General features: G+C 36.8%; 1 protein-coding gene and 1 long non-coding RNA gene across 3 annotated transcripts in view; one reads left to right on the forward strand and one right to left on the reverse strand.

Annotated features, from left to right (window-relative positions):
• Positions 1–22,487, reverse strand: part of LOC132160094 (NACHT, LRR and PYD domains-containing protein 3-like) — a 274,868-nt gene that overhangs the window by 245,840 nt on the left and 6,541 nt on the right. The window contains exons 8-11 of one of the 2 annotated variants that reach the window (XM_059569809.1): positions 17,727–17,900; positions 14,368–14,541; positions 11,386–11,559; positions 10,932–11,301 (exon numbers count right to left, since the gene is read on the reverse strand). In XM_059569809.1, coding sequence (XP_059425792.1) covers positions 11,295–11,301; positions 11,386–11,559; positions 14,368–14,541; positions 17,727–17,900 — 529 coding nt within the window. In that variant the 3' untranslated portion in view covers positions 10,932–11,294. Of the gene's footprint in view, positions 1–10,931; positions 11,302–11,385; positions 11,560–14,367; positions 14,542–17,726; positions 17,901–22,487 lie in introns of those variants that run through there. The other variant, XM_059569808.1, reaches the window with a different exon arrangement.
• LOC132160112 (uncharacterized) overlaps positions 1–22,487 on the forward strand; it is a 124,621-nt gene that overhangs the window by 54,152 nt on the left and 47,982 nt on the right. The window lies entirely within an intron of this gene.

Here is a 22,487-nt window from a genome sequence, read left to right on the forward strand (position 1 = left end):
AATTCTGGCAAGGACGCGTCCTGGGAAAATGGCTCATATGGTCACCCTAGGCAACTAGTCATCATATCTCTAGTTCTTTAATGTATTTGCATTGTTCTAAAGTACGTTCATTTTCAATGGGCATATATGCGCCTGAAACAGGTAGCCTAGTGCATCCCAAATTTTTCAACATGAACATTTTAATATAACATTATAGTCATTATGGCCTATGGCTTTTAGAATAATGTTTTTTTGAGGAGGTGGGGTAGTGCACAATAGGCCCCTGTGGCGCGGCCTAAGCTTTTGTTCTAAATGGCATTTTTTTCCCTTACATTACTTTTACTTTTATACTTTAAGTAGTTTTTTAAACCAGTACTTTTACACTTTTACTTGAGTAAAAAGCTTGAGTTGATACTTCAACTTCTACAAAAGTCTTTTTAAACCCTAGTATCTATACTTCTACTTAAGTAATGAATGTCAATACTTTTGACACCACTGACCGTAACGGTGAGTAGGTAAGTGGTTAAAAATTCCCCTTTCTCCCTAACGTTACCTGCTGCGCTGTACGAATGCAGACACGTTCATTTGGTTTGGCACTTATGCTTCCAACTCTTGTTCGTGTACTGTTTTTAGGTGCATACTCCGAGGAGTCCTGCAGCATCTGTGTGTTGTGTACAATTATTTTGGCGCTTCGTGCTACCAATAAAAGTTACCTGACTACTTCCTTCAGCTCCACTGCTGCGTCGACCTGAAACAAATGGAAGAACTTACGTGATTAAACCAAGATATAACAGTGAGCTTGCAGGTTTTGCTCTCTCTCTGTAATCGGCTGCGCTGCACTGATGCAGACATGTTCAATTGATTTGGCGCTTACGCTTCCAACTCTTGTTCGTGTACTGTTTTTAGACGCAGAGGAATCCCTGCAGCAGGTATTTTGTTGTGCATCATGTTCTTGGTGCTTCATGCTACCGAGTGTTGGTCTGCCAGAGTAGTATAATATTTGTTTCAGCTCTGCTGCTGTACTGAGCTGAAATATTAAGTGGCAAGCTGTTGTAACATTAATGTTATAATGGGTCAGGTTGTAGAGTTGAGCAGATGGGTTTTCCTATCTATCTCTCTCTCTTCTTCTGCGCTGCACTGATGCAGGCTCGTGCGTTGAATTGGTGCTTACACTTCCAGTTCTTATTTCGTGTACTGTTTCTAGTTGCAGACTCTAAGAATTCTGACGCCGATGTTTGTCTTGCATTATGTTCTTGGCGCCTCTTCCTACCAAGCATTAGTCTACCCAGCTAATAATAATTCTTCAATCCACTGCTGTTTGAGCTGTAACAAATAGTGGACTCTTTGCTACGAGCTGGATGTGTAGAGTTTTGCAATACACATTTTTCATGCAACGTGGTTTTTATTATTATAGCATTATTCTTCTCATCCCAACTGAATTACTCTGAGCTGAGCTACTCTGTGAACAAGTTCACGTATACGAGTATCTTTTATGGCAAGCTATTAATGCTCACCATGGTCAGCCTACTGTACTTCATGTGATTGATGCGGTGCTTTTTTCTACCAACACTCGCTTCACTTGATTGGCCACATTATGTACTACAGCACACATTATTGTGCACTGTTGGGTGGGATGTTGGGTGCTTCATGCTACCAAACAGTGGTTTGCATGATTAATTATTCTGTTCTTTTCAGCTCTGCTGTTGCATTGAGCTGGAACTGTGTATAAATGTGGGCAACCTACAAGTTTGTTGCCTTTATCAGCTGTTCCGCCACATGTTGCGTTTCGGACTGATTTTACCATTGTCTGCGCTTTAGCTTGAAGATGGAGAGGATAGCCCTAAAGCCATTTGTGCAGGGCCTATGTTGACATCCAAGTCCCCACTCTGTGGTTGGTGCTGGCATGCCTGATATAGTATCTATTCCTGTTTCAGAGGTTTTTCCCACAACTTTCCCTCATTAGGGAAGATCAGGCTGTCATATGGTTACACCATCCAGCTTATTTGGGTTGACTGGATTTGTGTCACCTAGAGCTGTAGTCAAGTCCAGCTTTGTCGAGACCAAGTCAAGTCCAAGTCCAGGACTAGTCGAGACTGAGTCCAAAGAGGTTAGAGTCCAAGTCCAAGTCAAGACCGAGTCCAAATGAGAGAAAAAAGGATCCTCTTCAAGACCGCATACTTAACTACTGATAATACATGTGATGTGAGAGACAGCATATCTCCTATTCTAAGAAAATAATTTTACATTATTATTTGTAATGATCAAAAAGCATGTGCAAAGTAACAACTTTATAGGACAGGGGTCTCCGAACTAGATCCTGGAGGGCCAATGCCCTGCAGAGTTGAGCGCCAACTGGCCTTAACAGACCTATTTGGAAGTTTCTAGTGTGTCTAGTTAGTGCTTGATTAGCTGGTTCAAGTGTGTTTAATTAGGGTTGGAGCTAAACTCTAAAGGACACTGGCCCTCTAGAACCGAGTTTGGAGCTGTAGGGTCAAATTATTTTATGTACCTTATTTACATTTTATATACTTTATAATGCTGCTGTTGCTGACATTATGTCTGTGGTCAAAAATTAAAATGACTGATGCCTTGGCGCAACGCGCTCACACGCAAAGCTCGGGATATGACGCATGTGCACAGTTAAAGCTAGAAGGGATACATTTGGCTCTACTGGGCATGCGCACATAAATACAGCAACATTTTTGTCATACTGTACTAGGGCTTGCATAGACTAGTTGAGCGCTGTTGAAAACAATCGACTACTCGAGCATGGATTTACCATAATGCATACAAAGAGTTTGCAAATACAACGTGAATTTTAGGATTACAATATTGCATGGAGCTGTTACTTTCTATGATCCTATCTATGTTGCATGTAAAAAATTAATTATTTAATGTAATAATTAGGCTTGGGCCTGAAGCCAGATACCTTATTCGGAATGGCACAGATAATGGCTTCAAAAATGAATAACGGACAAGGAATAATTCTGCCTGAATACTGAAGCTGACACAGTCCGAGGTTTGCTAGATTACAGCTGAGTCAGGGGATCAGCGCAATATTATACACAGACTTCTAAAGCCACGAGTTTGAAGTGAATGAATGTAAACTTTATGAATGAAAAGAGCATAAATCAAACATCGACCGCATTACTGTTGCCTCTAGTGCATCTCTCAGAAATCAGAGTTTTGCAAGAGTATTTTCACCTATAATAATACATCATACACGTTATATTATTTGTAAATATTTAAAAGGCAATTATTTAAACCTTAGGGTACGATATGATACGAATGAATGAATAAGCACAGCGTGCTCACAAATCAAACAGCTGCGTTGAACGTCTCAGTCTCTCAAAACCCAAATCAGTTTTCTCTCATGTTTAGGCTAATAATCATCTTAGATACAGATACATTTTCTACTTGTCCTACATGTTTGCATATTCACATTTTGCTGGTTTGTGCAGCACATGCACATTTGTTTAGTTGACTAAGTTCACTAAAATTAAAACTCGCTTAAAGATTTCTGCGTAATGAAAATGTGCACAATGAATTGATTCAGTCATGTTCAAATGATCACTAAACGTTTATCATGACATCTCTCTGCTTGCATGATAAATGTTATTTTAGAAATTAATAATTATTTTAGTTTAACTCGACATACTTGTTCAGTGATAACTACGAAAAATAGATAAAAAGTCATTATTGTCTTATCAAGTAACTGTACGATGTTGTGTCCGAATGCAGATATGAAAATGTTGTGATTGTTACAGATACAAATACTTGCTGTTACATGAAAATTTTAAAATGTACATATGTAATTGTTGCATAAGGCTATACATTAATAAGTGTTTATTGATAAAAAAAAAACTATTTAATGTGTTTTCATTTATAATAGCATGAACCACGAGTCGAGTAAGTCAAGTATTTTTTTTATAAAAAAAATCTACTAGTAGAAATCAGTAGTCTAGCAACCCCTATACTGTACAACATTAATCACTATTCCATAGTTGTAAAGGGTAAATTTACGGCTGTCAAGGAGTAGAGGTAAATAAAAAACAATCTAACAGGTAGAAAATTAAATTAGAAACATCTAAACTTTTCAGAATGCAGAAAGTGCACCGCTGCTCATGCACATCCTTCCCCGTAAAAAAATTGAAAGCTAAGCCCAGATGGAGAAACAGATGATTATAGCAGTACAAGGGTAGCCATTTTTTAAATGAATTTAGCAGAGCTACGGCAAGGGATTTTTAGTGCTGGAAATCCATTTATCCATTGCTGAACTTCTGCATCTTCATGGAGAGCAGGTCATGGTTGCCTAGCAACAGCAGACGCCACTGGAGCGCAAACATAGATCACAGGCTACAAAGTGCTTTGGAAAAAAGGAGAAAGTGGCACGCCTAGCTTTTTCAGTCACAACATCATGCAAATGTGGTTTTGTTTTGAAGGAGAATTATTATTTTATTTTTATTTTTTTTGCTGGACTCAGTCGAGACCAACGAGAACATTTGGCGAGTCCAATGACCAAGTTCGAGACAAGTCAGAGTGCAAACGCAACGAGTCCAAGACAATTCTGAGACGATAGAAAAATGTCTCCAGTCTTGGACTCGAGTACTACAGCCCTAGCATCACCTATCCTTGTGTTTGGAGTAAGCAATGTCAAGGTGCTGACACAGATGCTCATCCTATCTCTATCTGAACCAGAGATTGGTTTGTCACCATCAGTATAAGGATGCGTACGTCTGCATCCAGATCGTCAAGAGACACAGGAAGCTCTGAAGCTTTGAATGAAGCTTGCCAATACTTTATTATTCCATTGAACTAGCCTTGAAAGCCAATTGGGTGGCTGTCACATTAGGTCAAGGACTGACAACATGGCTGTGGTCTCATATATTGGTCAGAGAGGATTACACTCTCGCCCCCTGTCAGGTTGGTGAGACATGTTCTTCTTTGGACACAGATCAGGTTCCTGTCGATCTGGACTTACTCTTGCTCCCTCAGTTGGGTGAGTCTCATATTGCAAGGTTCGGCCGAGTGGAAGTGGATTGTTTGCCTGGTGCATGCGCATTGTCTCCTCCATCGCCTCTGGGTGTGGACGCTCTAGCCAAGAATGGCCCAGGACCAGTCTTCTGCCTTCCCGTTGACCTGTTTGCTTCCAAACGACTTTGTTCAAAGTAATGGTGGTCTGAGTGAACATCTGTTTTTGGTGGTGCCATTTTGGCCCACTCGTACATGGCGCTGTGTGCCCTTAAGTAGACACATTCTGGGCCCTTAAGGACCTTCCACAGGTTTATGTGGCTGCCATATCTGCTGATCGTTACCCATAGAGATGTTTCAGAAGGATGTCACCCTCTGGTTTTCCACTATGCAGGGATATGACAGCTTAGGCCTTTCCACCCAGCACAGATCCTTTTTGAGACTTATTTCGTTTGGAAGGCCTGGCAGGCCATCCATTTGAGCCGTTTAAGTTTGTCAGATAACTTTTGAAATCATCTATTCTCTATTAGAGGAATGAGGATCTGCAGGCTCTGTCAGCTCCTTTTGTATGGACTTTTCCCCAAGGTTGGTTAAGTCTTACTGCTTCCTAGGCCTAGTATATCCTAAGGCTGCTTCAACACTGTTCACTTTCAGCAAGTGGTTGGAGGCTTTCTGCCTTGTTAAGCGGGGTGAGATAGTACCATATCTTTAGCCTATGAGGCGTGTGGTGTGGCTTTGCCTCTAAGGTGCGTGCTCGTTTTACAAGAGCAATGGCTTCTTTTCATGCTCTCTTTAAAGAGCTTTGTATGGAGATGTCTGTGCTGCGGCAGGTTAGTCCTCTCCTAGCAGTTTCATCAAGTTCTACTTGTCTGGATCTGAGAATAGCTCCCGAGTCTCTTCCACTTGAGCAGACTCTTTCCTTGGTCTTCCAGTTATCTTTGGTACATCAGGCGTTATGGTATATAGTTCCCAAAGCAATGACGTCATTGCAGCATTGAAGTGAAACAATGAAAGGGAACATCTCTGTTACGTATGTAACCTTGATACTGGCCGTTACGTACCTTCAATAGCGCTTCCTACGTCAGTGTAAAATCTGATGAAATGGCGCTCAGCACACATATATGAGCATATGTACGTATGGGCGGTGCTAAGCGCTATTGGCCAATAAATTGGTGTGATGGTATAAGGGCTTCAGACATTCGTCACATCAGAAGTATTCCCAAAGTGATGACATCATCCCAGCATCTCGTTCCCTATTCAGGGAACCAAGGTTACATACGTAACTGAGATGTTTTTCATTCAGCACACATCTACCAGGTGAATGTTGTTTTTAATGTTTTCGAGCAGGAAAACTACATCACCATGACATTTATTTGTAACCTATCCATGTTTTGTGCAAATATGCAAATATGTCCCTGACACTCTTTTCTCATTCTGAATGAGTTTCTCTCTTTTGTTGAACCCAAAAGAAAATGTGTTAAAGAATGTTAGTAACCCCGAAGATGAACAGAGGTCTTAATGAAATAATTTTAATATTTGAGTGAACTAACCCTTTAATAGGATCAATGTATATTGTGTTTAATTTATTATTTTTTTTAATGCTCCTGCCAGATACTATTGTACTTGTTTATATTTATTTGTGTATTATGTGTATTTGTAATGTGTATCTTTGTTCTGTTTTTTTTATTTTCAATTTTTAATAACAAAGATTTTTATATTCTCCCACTTTGGCCTAAATATCCATACTTTTTCATGTTTTGTTATCTTAATGTAACAAGCTTTGTCTTTATTATAGGGTAATTAGTTTGGCTGTAATGCTCAAACAGCTTGCAAAAATAGAAAAACTGACATGACAAACAATAAAAATAAAACCATGATATTTCTAAATAACTAATTTACATTTTTGCCATATCCTGAACAAACAATACACCCTACCCATCCCCCTCTGTGCAGGCCACTGATCATTAATGTATGTCTGTGTTCATAACTGATAGACTTCGGTAAACTCCGCGCTGACATGTAACGTTACGACCGCTTCACAAACAATATACATTCACTTAAAGATTATTACAAAGATACAGTAATTTTTCTGTCATGTTAATGTTGCTTAAAAATAATAGATTATAAATATATTTAGGAAGAGTGCGCGTCTCACACACAAACTGTGTAGAGCACCGAGAGAGAGAAAGAGAGAGAGAGAGAGAGAGAGTGTAGCCTACTGTTTGTACCCATAAGATGATCACTGTCAGATGTAATCAGCCATCAATAGTTTAAAAATTATGAAAATAGATAGTGAATGTAAAAATATAGCCCAGAAAATGAAGGTCACGTTTTTCGTGTTTTTTTTTTGAAGCTTTGATTGTGTTTACAGTGTGCGATATAACATGCGTTCATGTTTCGCGTGTAAAAAAACAGTATTTTTCACACAATTCACTTATCTGTATACCGCTATTTTCACTGTCATAAAAACGGGGTGATGACTTCCTTGTTCTATAAAGTCCCTCCTTGTGCCAGTGGTTCCTGTGTTGTGATTCGACACCAGCTTAGCGCATGTTACCCTCCTGGAAATGCGATTGGGCTAGTTTTGGACTAGTTTTGAAAAGCAGGTGGGCAGGATTTGTTTTGAAAAACTGGCAATCCTGATCTGAACGCATGTGCTGGAGATGTATTTCTAATCACAGAATGCCTTTACTGATGAGATGCGCATGAAAATTGCATTCGATTTTTTTGCACAGCACTACCTTCTAGTTAACAAAGCTAAACAGCATTGCCCTTTGTGTAATAAGTTACAGAAACTGTTAAACGCACCAACTTAAATAATAAAATACACTTACCGGTATGTGGTCCATAAACAACACCTTCTCCAGACAAAGAGGGAACTGCTCCATCTTTCAATAATAATCTTTGCACGAATCCGGCATTAAACTGACTGAGATTGAGGAAGCTGCCCTCAGCAAAATGTGCTGCACATATTTTACATGTGGATTATAATTTTCGGGAACCAAGTTAAACATAAATTGTAACCATTGATCTCTAAGTAAAGCATCCCTGGGAAGACCAAACAAAGATGATTGGACTCCGAGATGAAAATAACAGCGTTTCGATGACATGGAAAACGACTCTTCAAACGCAACTCTTCCTCCTTCTCCCAGCGAGCGCAACAAGACCACGCCCCCTTTTTTGTGTATTCCTGTGGGCGGAGGCTAGTCAAAACAGTTTTAGTGACGTCATTACTGCAGGAAGTAGAGGGATGTAGTCCGAACTGATCGTTCGATGTAGGCAAATTCTGTTAAATAAAATATTTTGCTTGGCATTGAACTTTGAGCTTTAGAATTTTACAGATATTATTTATACTCTAACAACAACATTACACACTAACTAAAGTTTGAAACATGGCATCATGAAGAACGGGACCTTTAAGGTAACTTATTCATGTATTTATGATTTCCCTTGACTGTGTAGTTAATTTGCATTTTCATACAATCCTTGTAGATTTTTCTTTCTTTTTTCTCCCTTTTCCATTCTCAGATATTAAACCATAAACCATATATTAAATCTTTTTTTTTTTCTCTCTCTTTTGTGTACCGATTGCCATCTAGTCCTGATCGCAGAGTTAAGCTCCAGTCTCAGTCCTGTGCTGCTGAAGCAGCTGATCAAGGTCTTCAGGATCACCACAAACTTCAGACAAGTGTGTGGACAAACTGGAGATAAACTCTGCAGGATGCTGATATTGATATATGCAATATTTCACTGATATTCAATGATTTTTCCTGTTTTTCTCCGTTGAGTTTGTGTCAGATGCAGATAAAGAGTCACCAGGAACAAGTCACTGCATCTTTTGTCATGTAAGTTCACTTCAATAATTACAATAATAAGCTATTTTTATCTGTGACTCAGACATCCTCTTGGGACATTGTCTCAAACCCAGCAAACACCTTAACCTACGTTTATTGAAGTGGTAATATATAGGGGTGTCCCCGACTAGACTAGATTTTCATAGTCAAATTGGAATTTTCTTATCTTGCTTTTAGTCGATACTAAGGACTCACAACATTTTTTTCATAATAGCGCTCTCATTATAACGTTATGTATATGACAGTAGTTATTAATGTTCTGCATGTCTTAATGTTATTGAATGTTCTGCATTTTTGCATTTACCGTATCATGAAGAGCTTTACTGTGTACACACACTCTATTAAAGAATACCCGCCCAAAAATAGCATAGAGTACTGGCGGGGGTTGATTTAGAATTTTCTGAGAAGTCGTCTCGTTGGCAGGCCAGAAGGGCCTACGTACTCCGGTGGGAGCGACTTAGAAGGGTAGGCCCTACCGGCTGCAGGTACTGAACTACGTGCTTGTGAGCGTCCGGTCAGTAGGACTCGAGCCGTTGCTCAACGGGAGCTTGTGGCATAACATCTGAATGTCTAGGAAACCTCAGTCAATAAAGATTTTTTTAAACAATGGCACTTCACTTTTTTTTCTTAAAATTTTATTGCAACCATATAGCCTACGAATCTATGAAAATGCATATTTTACAATTAAAGAAAACTTAGAAAGTGTGGGTTTCTTCTGGTGGTTGGATTTTTACTTCAATAATGATGTCCAAGTTTAAGAATAGCTAGAAGTATCTCTCTCTCTCTCTCTCTCTTTCTCTCTCTCTCTATTTAAAGTGCACCTGTTATGAGTGATTAAAGGTTCAATTTTGATTTTTATAATCTCCAACAACACGTTGACATGCATGCAAGGTCAAGAAACATTTTCTTTTTCTTATAATATGCATTTATTTTTACCCTGCTTTTAAGGACTCCCAGATGATTCGCTCAGCGATTAATTTTTTTAAACCCCTCCTTTGTGTGATGCTAGTCTGCGGTGATTGGTCTTATTTTCATTTGATCTCACCTGTAATGCCTGATAAAGCAGCTTTTGTGATCTGCAGTGCTGCGTTGTGTACAGTGTTACTGGAGAAACAGCTATTTTTAGTGCTTTTTTTAGTATGGGTCACCACCATTACAAGTGCCATATAAAATTATGCCAATACAGACATTTAAGGAATTAGCTGCCTGCTAAATCTGCTTAAACTGTTTAATGTTTACTCTTACCTTGATATTCTCTTAAGAAATCTTAAACATAGCCTTTAAGTTACCGTTTAGACAACTTTTACTTAAACATTTAGGTACCTTCTCCAGAATGTTTCTAACCTGTTTAGAGATTATTCTAATGACCTTTGCATTTAGTTAATTTAGCTCTATATAGAACATAGTGAGTCAAATTGTATTTTTAATGCCAGTGGTCAGGAGGCGGTGAGGTGTGTTCCTGCTGGTCCTTTCAGTGCATCGTCCTGATCAACGACTTAATCAAGCCGATTGGTGGGGATGTAGTGGAAAGCATATTTCAAGTTCATAGCAGGGCCCCTCTATGACCACTATAGAGGTTTACTACATTTTGATTGGATCTTGGTGGACTAACATACGCAAACTGTCAAACTCCATCAGACACCTCTTAGAGGGCAAGAAGAAGACCTTTGGTACAAAGCCCAAGAAGGACAAGATTTTAATTGGTCAAAATGCGGTTACACCCCTTCACCTACCTGGCAATATAATCCTCATCAGCATGGGATAAAGATACCCTTTCAAAAGACACTCCTTGTTCTGAGTATCATATCACCATCAATCTGAGCCTCTGGCCCATGAGAAAAGAAGCAATAAAGGTCTCCAACTTTTGAGGCAGCAACAGACAAATAATCTTTCACATATTTGTTTGATGCATAATAAGTTTATTCGCCTTATTTCTTTTCAGATAACGTAGCTCTGACAAAGCAACAACCAACATAATCACTTGCATTTTATACAAATTATGCAATTTATTACTTTTTCATTCATGGTATCCATTTAGTAGTTGTCAATTACACATGTCTATCTTTTCTTTATACAATTAATATTTCTCATATTAGTTTGATGCATAATAAGTTTATTCACTGCATTTTATACAAATTATGCACTTTATTACTTTTTCATTCATGGTATCCATTTAGTAGTTGTTGATAACACTAGTCTATCTTTTCTTAATACAACTAATTGTATTACTCTTGTGTCTTATTTGTGTTAATGATAGAGAAATAGGCTCTACAAGTTAGGTATCCCACCAATCTTTCTTCTGTGATGTGCTCAAAACCACACCTTGAGTGACATAACGTCAACAGTGACATGTACCCATCACTGCACTATTTCAACTCCCAAAGGTGGTGAAAGCAAATTCACTTCAGTATCAGCATTTGTCCAGGTGACAGTCTTGTTCAATATGTGTTGTTTAGATTCAGTTGTTTGGAGCATGTGGAGTTTCCACTGTCAAATACTGCACATTAAAAGAGAGATAAAAAAACACTAAGATCTGCTTTAATACAAGATAATAAATAAAAGCAATTACTCAATAACTTACTGTAGTTTCTTCAGTTTAAAGTGTGGATCCTCCAGTAGAGCAGAGAGCAGCTTCACTTCTGAGTCTCCCGGTATATTACTTCTCAGATCCAGTTCTGTCGGGTGTGATGGGTTTGATCTCAAAGATGAAATCAGAGCAGAGCAACCTTCCTCTCCAATACTACAGTAACTCAGCCTGCAGAGAGTGAAGAACATGAATGATCTCTGAGACTGTGTTTAAGTTTTAGGGTGAGAGTGTGTTTATATGTGTTTGTATGAGCTCTACTTTTTCTATACACCAAGATCAGTGCTATAGAGATTTCAATTTGCCAGCAGCTAAAACATCAATTTAAATGCACTCTACGCACATGATTCCCGATTTTGCTGCTGAACTAGTTTATAATACTATATATGTGATAATGTTAAAATAAGAGTAACATTATAGTATAACTATGACATATATTTCATTTGTGTTTCTTTAAAGTTCACTTAATTTGGATCAAGTTTACATTTTATTGTAGCTCTATGTTTAATCTGACTCTAATTTTCAAGTGATCATTAAATTTAGAATGTGTTTCATATTAGTAACTAATCTCAAATATTGGTAAAAACAATTGAGGTATTTGATTATACTGGACATCCTATCCATTTGTAGATTATATGGGTCTTGCTTCTGGTCTCATTTCCTTCCAGGTATTTTTAGCTGTACAAAACAGCTTGTTTTGCTGCTTGATATTACAAATCGGTGTGTCTTACCATATTATTTTAATGTATTATCTTAATTATGGACTTATAGACTTTCATCTGCATTGAAAAATAAGGAAGATACTTTCAATTATTCATACATCATTGGCCTGTTGTCACATTTGAGTCTCACACCGACCGGAGGTCTTGGATTTCAGTCTTACAAACTCTCCAATCTGAATTTAGTCAGAGGAGCAAGGTTAACATATCTTTAAATCGTTCATCTACTGCTTGCTCAGAACAAAAAGTGTAGTTTGTTAGACACTTCAGCACAACTTGGTAAGTCAGTGATGGACAAAAATCAAAAGGTCTCTGATGATGTGCCTGCTCTAGACTGGACTATTGTAATGCACTTCTAGGTGGTTGTCCTGCATCTTCAATAAACAAGCTACAGGTAGTACAAAATGCAGCAGCTACAGTCCCTACCAGGTCAAGAAAATATGATCATATTACCCCAATTTTACAGTATCTGCACTGGCTACCTATTAAGTTCTGTATCAGTTATAAATTATTATTACTTACCTATAAGGCTCTAAATGGTTTAGCTCCTGCGTACCTATCGAGCCTTATACCACGTTACAATCCATCACACTTCCTAAGGTCACAAAACGCTGGACTTTTGGTAGTTCCTAGGATAGCAAAGTCCACTAAAGGAGGTAGAGCTTTTTCACATTTGGCTCCCAAACTCTGCAATAGCCTTCCTGATAATGTTCGGAGTTCAGACATACTCTCTCTGTTTAAATATAGATTAAAAACGCATCTCTTTCGCCAAGCATTCGAATAATGTATCTCTTAAATTGTGACTGCACTTGTATCTGATCAAATGCGCATTCTTATTTTTTAGCTTGGGTTAAACTAATGAATTAATCCAACTTTGTTGGAACAGCAGCTATGCTAATGATGTCTCTATTTGTTTCTATGTTTTGCCACAGAATTTACATCCCGTGGTAACTAGGATTTACACAAGCTCCAATCTGGATCCAGAACACCTGAGAAGAGATGATGCTGACCCCTCAGAAGACCCCAGATGATGTTAACCCTGAATCAACAAACAGAACTAACCAATATTGCTACAAGTGTGACTGCATCATACAATAATTGCTGTTAATAATGTTCATCGTCTGGCTAACTACGTCTTGTATTAATTTTTCTGAAAATTCCTGTCATATGCGCACAAACTGACAATCACCACTTATAAGCTACTACTAAATATTGTTCTTTAAATATTGTTTCTTTAGTCTGTTCTGTCCTGGACACAGATTTGAGGAAACATCAGCCTCCACATGATCTACTAGTCATGATGAGCTCAGGAGAGATCAGAGTAAATCAAATATAATATTTTATATGTCAAGTAAGAATGTATCATGCTAACTACATAATTAAACAATAAGTATCCAATTCAGAGATAATAAATACATAATATCAGTTGCTCAAAGATTAATCTAAGAGTGAGAGGTGCATACCTGACAGCGGAAGAAGTAGCATTTATTAATGCTGTTCCTCTCATATAAATACACTTCAAACTGATAAAAATATTCAAGACTTGGTGTTATTGAGTACAGGTTAATCTGTTATTGATGGATTTGAGAAAGATTGTCAATCTGTCATTTTTTTATAATTTATCTGTATATTTAATTTAGTGAATTACAGCAACACTGTAAAGTGGCTAAAGTACTGTACAATTACAGTAAACTACAGACAAATGTACTGCCAATATTTTACTCTTAATGTACAGGACAATGTTCATTACATTATAATTCTATATGCAGCACAAATAAAATATACATTACTTCATATGTGAAGCTACAGCCAATTAATTTTTGCAAATTCATATAATTTTGGCTCACACTTTTACTTTGTTGTTCAATGGTCTATAAGTGTATATACAAACACACATTTGTTTAGAGTACATTCAGTATAAACATTGTATTTGTTCATTTACATTTTGATTTTTAAAGGAATTGTTCTCCCAAAAATATAAATTGTCATAATTTTCTTCCCTGCGCATCGTTCCTAACCTGTATGAGCTTCTTTCTTCTGTGAAATGCAAAACTTGATATTTCGAATAATGTTGACAAAATGTTTTGGGAACATTGCTTTGCACTGTGTGGACAAAAAAAAAATTCTCAAAATATCTTATTTTCCACAAATAAAATCATAATGTTTAATTTTTGGGTGAACTATCCCTTTAGCATGAAATGTTTTTGTTTGGAAGTATTTTTACACAGTTTGTTGTGTTCAATAATATAATAACACTCACTCTAGTTTCTCCAGTTTACAGTGTGGATCCTCCAGTAGAGCAGAGAGCAGCTTCACTCCTGAGTCTCCTGGTTTATTATAGCTCAGATCCAGTTCTGTCAGGTGTGAGGGGTTTGATCTCAGAGCTGAAATCAGAGCAGCACAGCCTTCCTCTCCAATACTGCAGTTAATCAGCCTGCGCAGAATGAAGAACATGAATGATCTCTGAGACAGTGTTTAAGATTTAGTGTGAGAGTGTGTTTCTGTTTGTATTTGCATGAGCATGTATTTGTTTTCTTCAAACCTTTTGTAGTAGTATACATGCAATAATGTTAAAATATTAAGAGTAACATTACAGTATAACTAGGACATATTACTCTGAAGTTGGGTAGAATGTGGGGAGGTTGGGAGACATCACTCTTCATTTTTTTCTCACAATGAATTAGGGAAAGTAGCATTTATGAATGTAGTTTCCTGTTGTATAATTAATCTTCAAGGTCTTTGTGCCACTGAGTACATGAGTACATTTCATATTTTGGAGAAAGATTTAACAATTTGTATGTATTATTTTTGGATTATACTTACGCAGTTTTTTTAATGGTACATAAGAGTATTTACAAACATACATTAAAATGTATATATAATTCTAATAATTTTATTTGATAATTCATATTTTGTGACTCGTGTGTGGTAGTTTACAATGGGGTTAAAGATGGACTCATGTAAAATGCACATTTAAAATTATTTCAGACTAATGTAGCAAATGAGAATCATTAAAATTACTGGCTTATATTTGAAACAAAGGTCTTGTGTTAATGTTTTCCGTTTTGTTCAATGTAATTGAATCAACAGATTTTTCAATAACTGAAAATATGAAAAGGATGATATTTGGGGTAAAAAGAGTTAATCACCATATTTTTATGAAACATATTTAAAATATGACACCCCTCACAAAATATAATCAGTTTATCAATATAGATTATGTAAAGTCATATTAAGTTATTGTGAGATCTTCAATTATTGTAAGATTCTTACACGTTTTCCTTAATAATGAAACATTCCTGTATTTTTGTTTTATAAATCCATTTTGCAATGTACTCAGTTAATAATAGTTAATTATTTTATCAAAGCAGAATATGGTACAAACATTACTGAAGGGGTTGTTTTAGACAATAATTAACTTATATATAATGCAAAACATATTACTTTAGTTCAAATATTTGTATCAATATGGTAGCCCTTTAGCCTCCTACGAGAGAAGCACTTCTAGATTCTAGCAGTCACTGCAGCTAGAAAAAAAGAAAAACACTACAGTGCTGGTTTTTATAAAAGACTCCATCTAAATACTGCAATTAATTAGATGCAAATTTCAATATTTTATTTATTTATTTCTTACATTTATTTTAACCCTCAAGAATCCTTCACATAGCAGCCCTTAATTTGTTCTTCGAAGGTCTCACCAGTGATACCATTTTTTTTAAACAATCAATTTTGTAGTTTTCTGTGATTTTTGGTGATTTTAATTATTTATTTAGCTCTAAAAGTACCATATTGTTATGTTAAATATGCTTATTTTATGTCATATTTAATATTTCTTATACTTCAGTGAAAACAAATCATTCCAGTAAGTTCAGAGAGCCAAAAAGTAACATTTTCATGAGTTTGGTGACATCTGGTGACATATGAAGGTATAAATAAATAAATAAACATTTCATAGCCACTATATGACTGTTGTACTCAATGGCTGGATATAGGCTGAAATCTATAAACCATTGATGTAATGAACTTAACCTCTTACGTTTTAGATTTTATCACAAGTTATATGAAGGGCTGAACAATTACATCTGTGGGCTGAACAATTATAACAAAAATCATAATTGTTGATTATTCCCTTGAAATTGTAATTGCGATTATTAATTATCATTATCAAAATTTACATGATGTTTGAATGATGTTTAAACCATTGTTTCATGCAACTGTATGCCATATTTTTTGCATTAAAATAAACAAGATGAAAACACTGTAACCTGTAAAACTGCAAAACCTGCTTTTCTATAGTATTAAGCCTCAAATGTCAACTATACATTGCATTGGTTTCTTTTTTAAATGATAAAAAAAGTAAAAATATGAATGGTATTATAATATTATACTGAAACTAAAATTAAAATAATGGGAAAAACTTTTAAGATAACATCGAAAGGAAAAACGCATCTTAAGCACGCAGAATAACATAAGTGGACTTGGAATTAATTGCCGCCTTGAACAATTACATAATTTTGGCATCCATAATTGTATTTGTGATCAGAAATTTGATTAATTATGCAGTGTGTGTGTGTGTGTGTGTGAACTTATGTATATGGTTTATGAGGACACAAATGTGTATAATGACATGGATACTAAACTGAAAAATGGTTTATGAAGACACTTCCTGTGTCCCCGTAAAACCAAAGTCTTAAAAAAAAAAAAAAACATACAAAACAGTTTTTTTATGAAATTCAAAAATTGCCAGTAGTTTTCTGTAAGGGGTAGGTTTATGTGTAGGGCAATAGAAAATACAGTTTGTACAGTACAAAAAAAACATTATACCTAATGGGGAATCCCATTAGTGTGTGTGTGTGTGTGTGTGTGTGTGTGTGTGTGTGTGTGGTTTTGTGTGTGGGGGTCCGTGCTCACTCAATGGTTTGTAAATGGGTTTGTGCGTTCGTGTTTATTTCACATTCATTTTCTATCTGTGTCCATTTTTGTCCACAATAGACAAATTATGGAGTTTTTTTTTTATCAACCACTTAAAGCTGCAGTAGGTACCTTGTGTAAAAATGTATTTTTTACATATTTGTTAAACCTGTCATTATGTCCTGACAGTAAAATATGAGTAAAATAATCTGTAAAAAAAAATCAAGCTCCTCTGGCTCCTCCCAGTGGTCCTATTGCCATTTGCATAAATACACCGCTCCCGGTAAGAAACAACCAATCAGAATTGTGGTCAGTAACTTTTTTTGTGTAAAAATGTACAAAATGTATATAATAAGCGAGTACACCATAAATCCATTTTCCAAACCATGTTTTTTGCCTGTCCTGAATCACTAGGGTACACCTATAATAAATGTTTATATTCAGACTATTTTAGATTGCTTCGGGGGTACCGCGGCGGAGTTACCCAGTACCTTTGTGATTCTTCATAGACATAAACAGAGAGAAGTAGCTCCAGCTACAATGTTCTTCCGCAAGACAGAAGCAGTTCTGCTTATTAACCGCTAGAGCATCAAAAGTTACGGACTGCAGCTTTAACTTTGTTGAATTGAGGAACTGAGGGTGAGAGGGCAGCAAACAGAACCACTTCTACAGAAAACCTTATAGTTACTGAGATGTGATGAGACTCACCGTAGTTTCTCCAGTTTACAGTGTGGATCCTCCAGTAGAGCAGACAGCAGCTTCACTCCTGAGTCTCCTGGTTTATTACCACTCAGATTCAGTTCTGTCAGGCGTGAGGGGTTTGATCTCAGAGCTGAAATCAGAGCAGACCAGCCTTTCTGTGTAATATAACACCTGGAAAGACTGCAGAGAATATACAGAAAATTACAAATGAGTTATTAGAGCTTGACTCACGTCCAATATAATTGCTGAAAAACACAGATGTAATAATGCACTTCTAGTTGGTTGTCCTGCTTCTTCAATAAACAAGCTACAGGTAGTACAAAATGCAGCAGCTAGAGTCCCTACCAGGTCAAGAAAATATGATCATATTACCCCAATTTTACAGTCTCTGCACTGGATACCTATTAAGTTCCATATCAGTTACAAATTATCATTACTTACCTATAAGGCCCTAAATGGTTTAGCTCCTGCATACCTAACTAGCCTTATACCACGCTACAATCCATCACGCTCCCTATGGTCACAAAACGCTGGACTTTTGGTAGTTCCTAGGACAAATATTGCTAGAAGTGTGACTGCATCATATAATAATTATTAATTATTAATAATGTTCATCGTCTGGCTGACTACGTCTTGTAGTAGGATTTTCAAAAAATCCTTTCATACGTGCACAGACTGACAGTCACCACTTATAAGCTATTACTAAATATTGTAGAAACATAATTTTCTGTAAAGTTGCTTTGTATCGATTTGTATTGTAGAAAGCGCTATATAAATGAACTTCAATTGAATTGAATTTATACATATTATAGATAACAATTAAACCAGACACAGAGAGTGACTCACAGAGAGTAAAGTCCCATTTTAATAGACTTCATACTCTAACCGAAATTGATTGATTTGACTCAACAAACAGGTTGACCAAATATTCCCATAAATATTCTTTCCCAAACTACTTGAGTCTTAACTTTAACTACTGAAAAAGATATTATGCATTCTCATTTGTCTCATTCTCATGGCTTACAGTTGTGTTCAAAATTATTCAACCCCCTAGAGACTGCAGTACTTTACAAATACAAGCTTTTCTGAAGATCCAGGATCTAATAAAACTTGCATCTATAACAGTTCACTGGCATATTAAAAGTGATATTGTCAATATATAATGTAATATATTTGAGTTATAAGATTTTTTAATAATACTGCTATGTCATAATTATTCAACCCCTATTCAACATTGCTGTTTTTAAATCACTTATTTGCATGGTGGGGAAAAAAACCATCTCAAAACACAATTAAGCCTTAGAAACTCTATTAAAAACAGAATTAGCTTGAGCTGTTACACATACAGTTTGGCCCATGCATGTATTGAAGTTGAGTAGCAAAAATGTCAACAGAGATCTCACAAAAGCTAAAGAGAATAAATATCATAGTACTTTAGAAAGGCTAAGGCTATATGAAGATTTCCAAGACTTTGAAAGTTCCTAGAGACACAGCTCTCAGCCTTATTCCTTAGCTTAAAGTGTGTTTTACCAGAAAATCTTTGAGGTTGTGGAAGAAAAAGCACAATATCATAAAATGTTTAATCAGAGCAACTGAGAAAAAACTTGCAATGTACAGCCAAAGACTTGCAAGATGACCGGATGAAAGGAGAAAACAATTTCAATGCAGTGTGTAAGAAAAACACTAGACAAGTATGGCCTTCATGTTGAGACATCTTGATAAATACCACTCTTGATCAAGAAGAACAAAAAGCCAACTTGAACTTGATAAAATTCATTTGTGTGGACCTGTGGAGCTCTGGAGGAATGTTTTATGGAGTGATATGACCAAACTGGAACTTTTTGGACCAATGGATCAGCGGTATGTCTGCTGCAAAAAGTGCAAAATGTGCAAAATGTCTGCTGAAAAAAAAGGCAAAGCTCATAAGCAGAAGAACACCATCTCCATCCTCAAACTTGGAGGTGGATCAGTCCTGTTATGGGGTTTCTTTACTGTAGAAGGAAGTGGAAATCATGACTGTATGAAGGACATCATGGATTCTTTAAAGTGTCAGGCCATTTTGACAAGAATTGTGATGCCTTTGGTGCAAAAACTGAAGCTGATGATCAATGGACTTTCCTGCAGGCCAGTCATACCAAAGTACACATCCAAATCTACTACTGCTTGGTTCAGGGATCAGTCAAATAATGTACTTGAGGGACCTGTTCATTCTCCAGGCTTAATTCTCATTTCAAATATCTGGTTGAATTTGAAGAAAGCAGTGGCAATGTGAAAACCAAAGATTATCAGTCATCTAAAAGCTTTTTCAGGTGTGGAATGGGCCAAAACTGTAGTAGAGAGGTGACAGAAGATTCTAAACACTTACAGACAGCGTTTATAGGTAATTTTAAAGAATAAAAGATTCTGCACAAAGGGGGTTGAATAATTTTGAACATGAATGTTTAGAGCCAATTCGAATTTTATCATGATTCATCAATGTTCCATTCTCAGAATCACTCAAAAGTGTAGGGATGCACCGAATATTCGGCCACCGAAAATTTTCGGCCGAAAATGGCCAAAAAGTGCATTTTCGGTTTTCGGCCGAAACACTTTTATTACCGAAACAACACGGCCGAAATGTTATGATGACGCAAACAGAAACCGCGACCTGCACGTGCACCTGCATAGCGCAGACCACGAGCTCCCCGCGTCATTCACTTCACACCAGTGGGTCTTAATAGAGAACATTCTCTCTATTCTTATTCCTTTATTCGCAGCACTAAAGCGTCTCCTAACAAAGAGATTGAGACGGACCACGAAGTGAAAACAAAGAAAAGTACAGTCTTATAGAGTCTGTTAGCACACGTCTCACTGAGATCTTTTCGGATCCTCCGCACTTCATCGCGAATGTGCTTGATCCGCGTTATAAAGACCATTACTTGGACGCGGAAATATGGCAGAGCACACGAGAAATGCTCCAGGCCGCGCTGGATGCGGAGAACCCGCGTGGAGACGGAGAAGCGCCAAGCGCAGGAGACTGAGATCAGAGCGCAAAAAAAAAAAGACTCGTCTCTGCATATATAATACACACACATATACATATACATGCATAATATCAGATTGTAGCCATATTTCTGCTAGATTTTTTGCTAGATTTCTGCTTTAATTTGATAAAAATGTTTATTTATGCCCTGGCCCTATTTAAATACACTCTCTCAAATATTTCTCAAATGTCAGGCAGATGACAAGCTCAACTGCTCAACAGCTAGATGGTTATCTGTCTGAAGTCCCCATCCCCAGAAGTGATAACAGTCTTGCCTACTGGAGAAGTAATGCACTTTCTAGTACTACAGAGAAAAATTTCAAATGCTCTTCACCTAAATGCACTTTTTATGAGAGAACAGTTAATTTTAAAACCTTTCTGCAGGCCAGTAGGCCTGTACATTATTATTTAATATACAGATGAGTGGGATTAAATTTTAGTTTGAATTTTATTTTATACTGTGCATTGTTGCAATGTGCTTAATAAATATTTGCATAATTTGTAATTATGCATTTTTATGTTTTTTTATAATTTATGTAATTGTAATTATCTTTGAAACTTTAATATTAATTTATGCAATTGCAATGTTTTAATTTTAGTAAAGTTAGTACACGGTCATAGCAATAAATGCAATGGTACTAATAATTGGGATAATTTCTTTCGGTGTTTCGGTTTCGGTTTTCGGCCTTGGTTTTCTCTTTTTCAGTTTTCGGTTTCGGCCAAGAATTTTCATTTCGGTGCATCCCTACAAAAGTGTATTAACAAACTTTCTCTAATACTTTACTGATGCCTTTGTTAAATTGATTTCATAAAATGTTATCCTCCACATCAAATTGTCTTGCAAGTCAAGGGGGTTGAATAATTTTGAACACAACTATATGAAAGGCAAAGGTCTCTAGATTACGCTTATTTTACCAAAATAAAATCTTATCATGCCTTGATTTTTAATTATTGAATTAGGACAGAAAGGTCAAACTTTGCTTAGGCAAAAGTCTTGTCACATCTTTAAAGGATTCAACCAATCACAGAATAGAGTGTTTGTGATAAATACTGTAATTAACACATTCCCAGGTGTTTAGAAGAACCCCAGCACACCCAACCTTCATCTGACGTGCATCCTGACCTCTGACAGAATGCCAAAGATTCAACCAACAGACCAAAGTGCTGATCATCAAGAGCCTGAAGACCAAGTCTCCTGCTGAGGTGGCAGACATCTTTAATGTATCTATACGTGGAGAGGATAAGAAAAAGATTTGAAGAAACTGATGAAGTTCATCTGAGGCCCAGGTCAGGCAGGCCCCGTAAGACAACTGATCGAGAGGACCATTTGTTGGTTCGACAGTCCAGGACAAGCCCTTTTTCAACTGCAGCAGAGCTACATAAGAACTGGTCTCCAGAAACCCAAGTATCTACATGAACAGTTTGTTGAATTCTTTCACGCAGTGGTCTCAATGACCGAATTAGTGCTCAGGAACCAGCATTAAACAGAAGACAACTAAAAAATCGTGTTGCAGTTGCCAAAACCCACAGCTTGCAGGAAGGATGGACTGTGGAAAAGTGGCAGAAGGTTGATTTTTTCAATGAATCATCTATTGAACTGCATCCCAATCATCACAAATACTGCAGAAGACCTATTGGAACCTGCATGGACCCAAGATTCACACAGAAAACAGTCAAGTTCGGTGGAGGAAAAAATCATGGTTTGGTGTTACATTCGGTATGGGGGCATGCCAGAGTTCTGCCGA

The sequence above is a fragment of the Carassius carassius genome, chromosome 16 (assembly GCF_963082965.1).
Source record: "Carassius carassius chromosome 16, fCarCar2.1, whole genome shotgun sequence".
Taxonomy (NCBI): domain Eukaryota; kingdom Metazoa; phylum Chordata; class Actinopteri; order Cypriniformes; family Cyprinidae; genus Carassius; species Carassius carassius.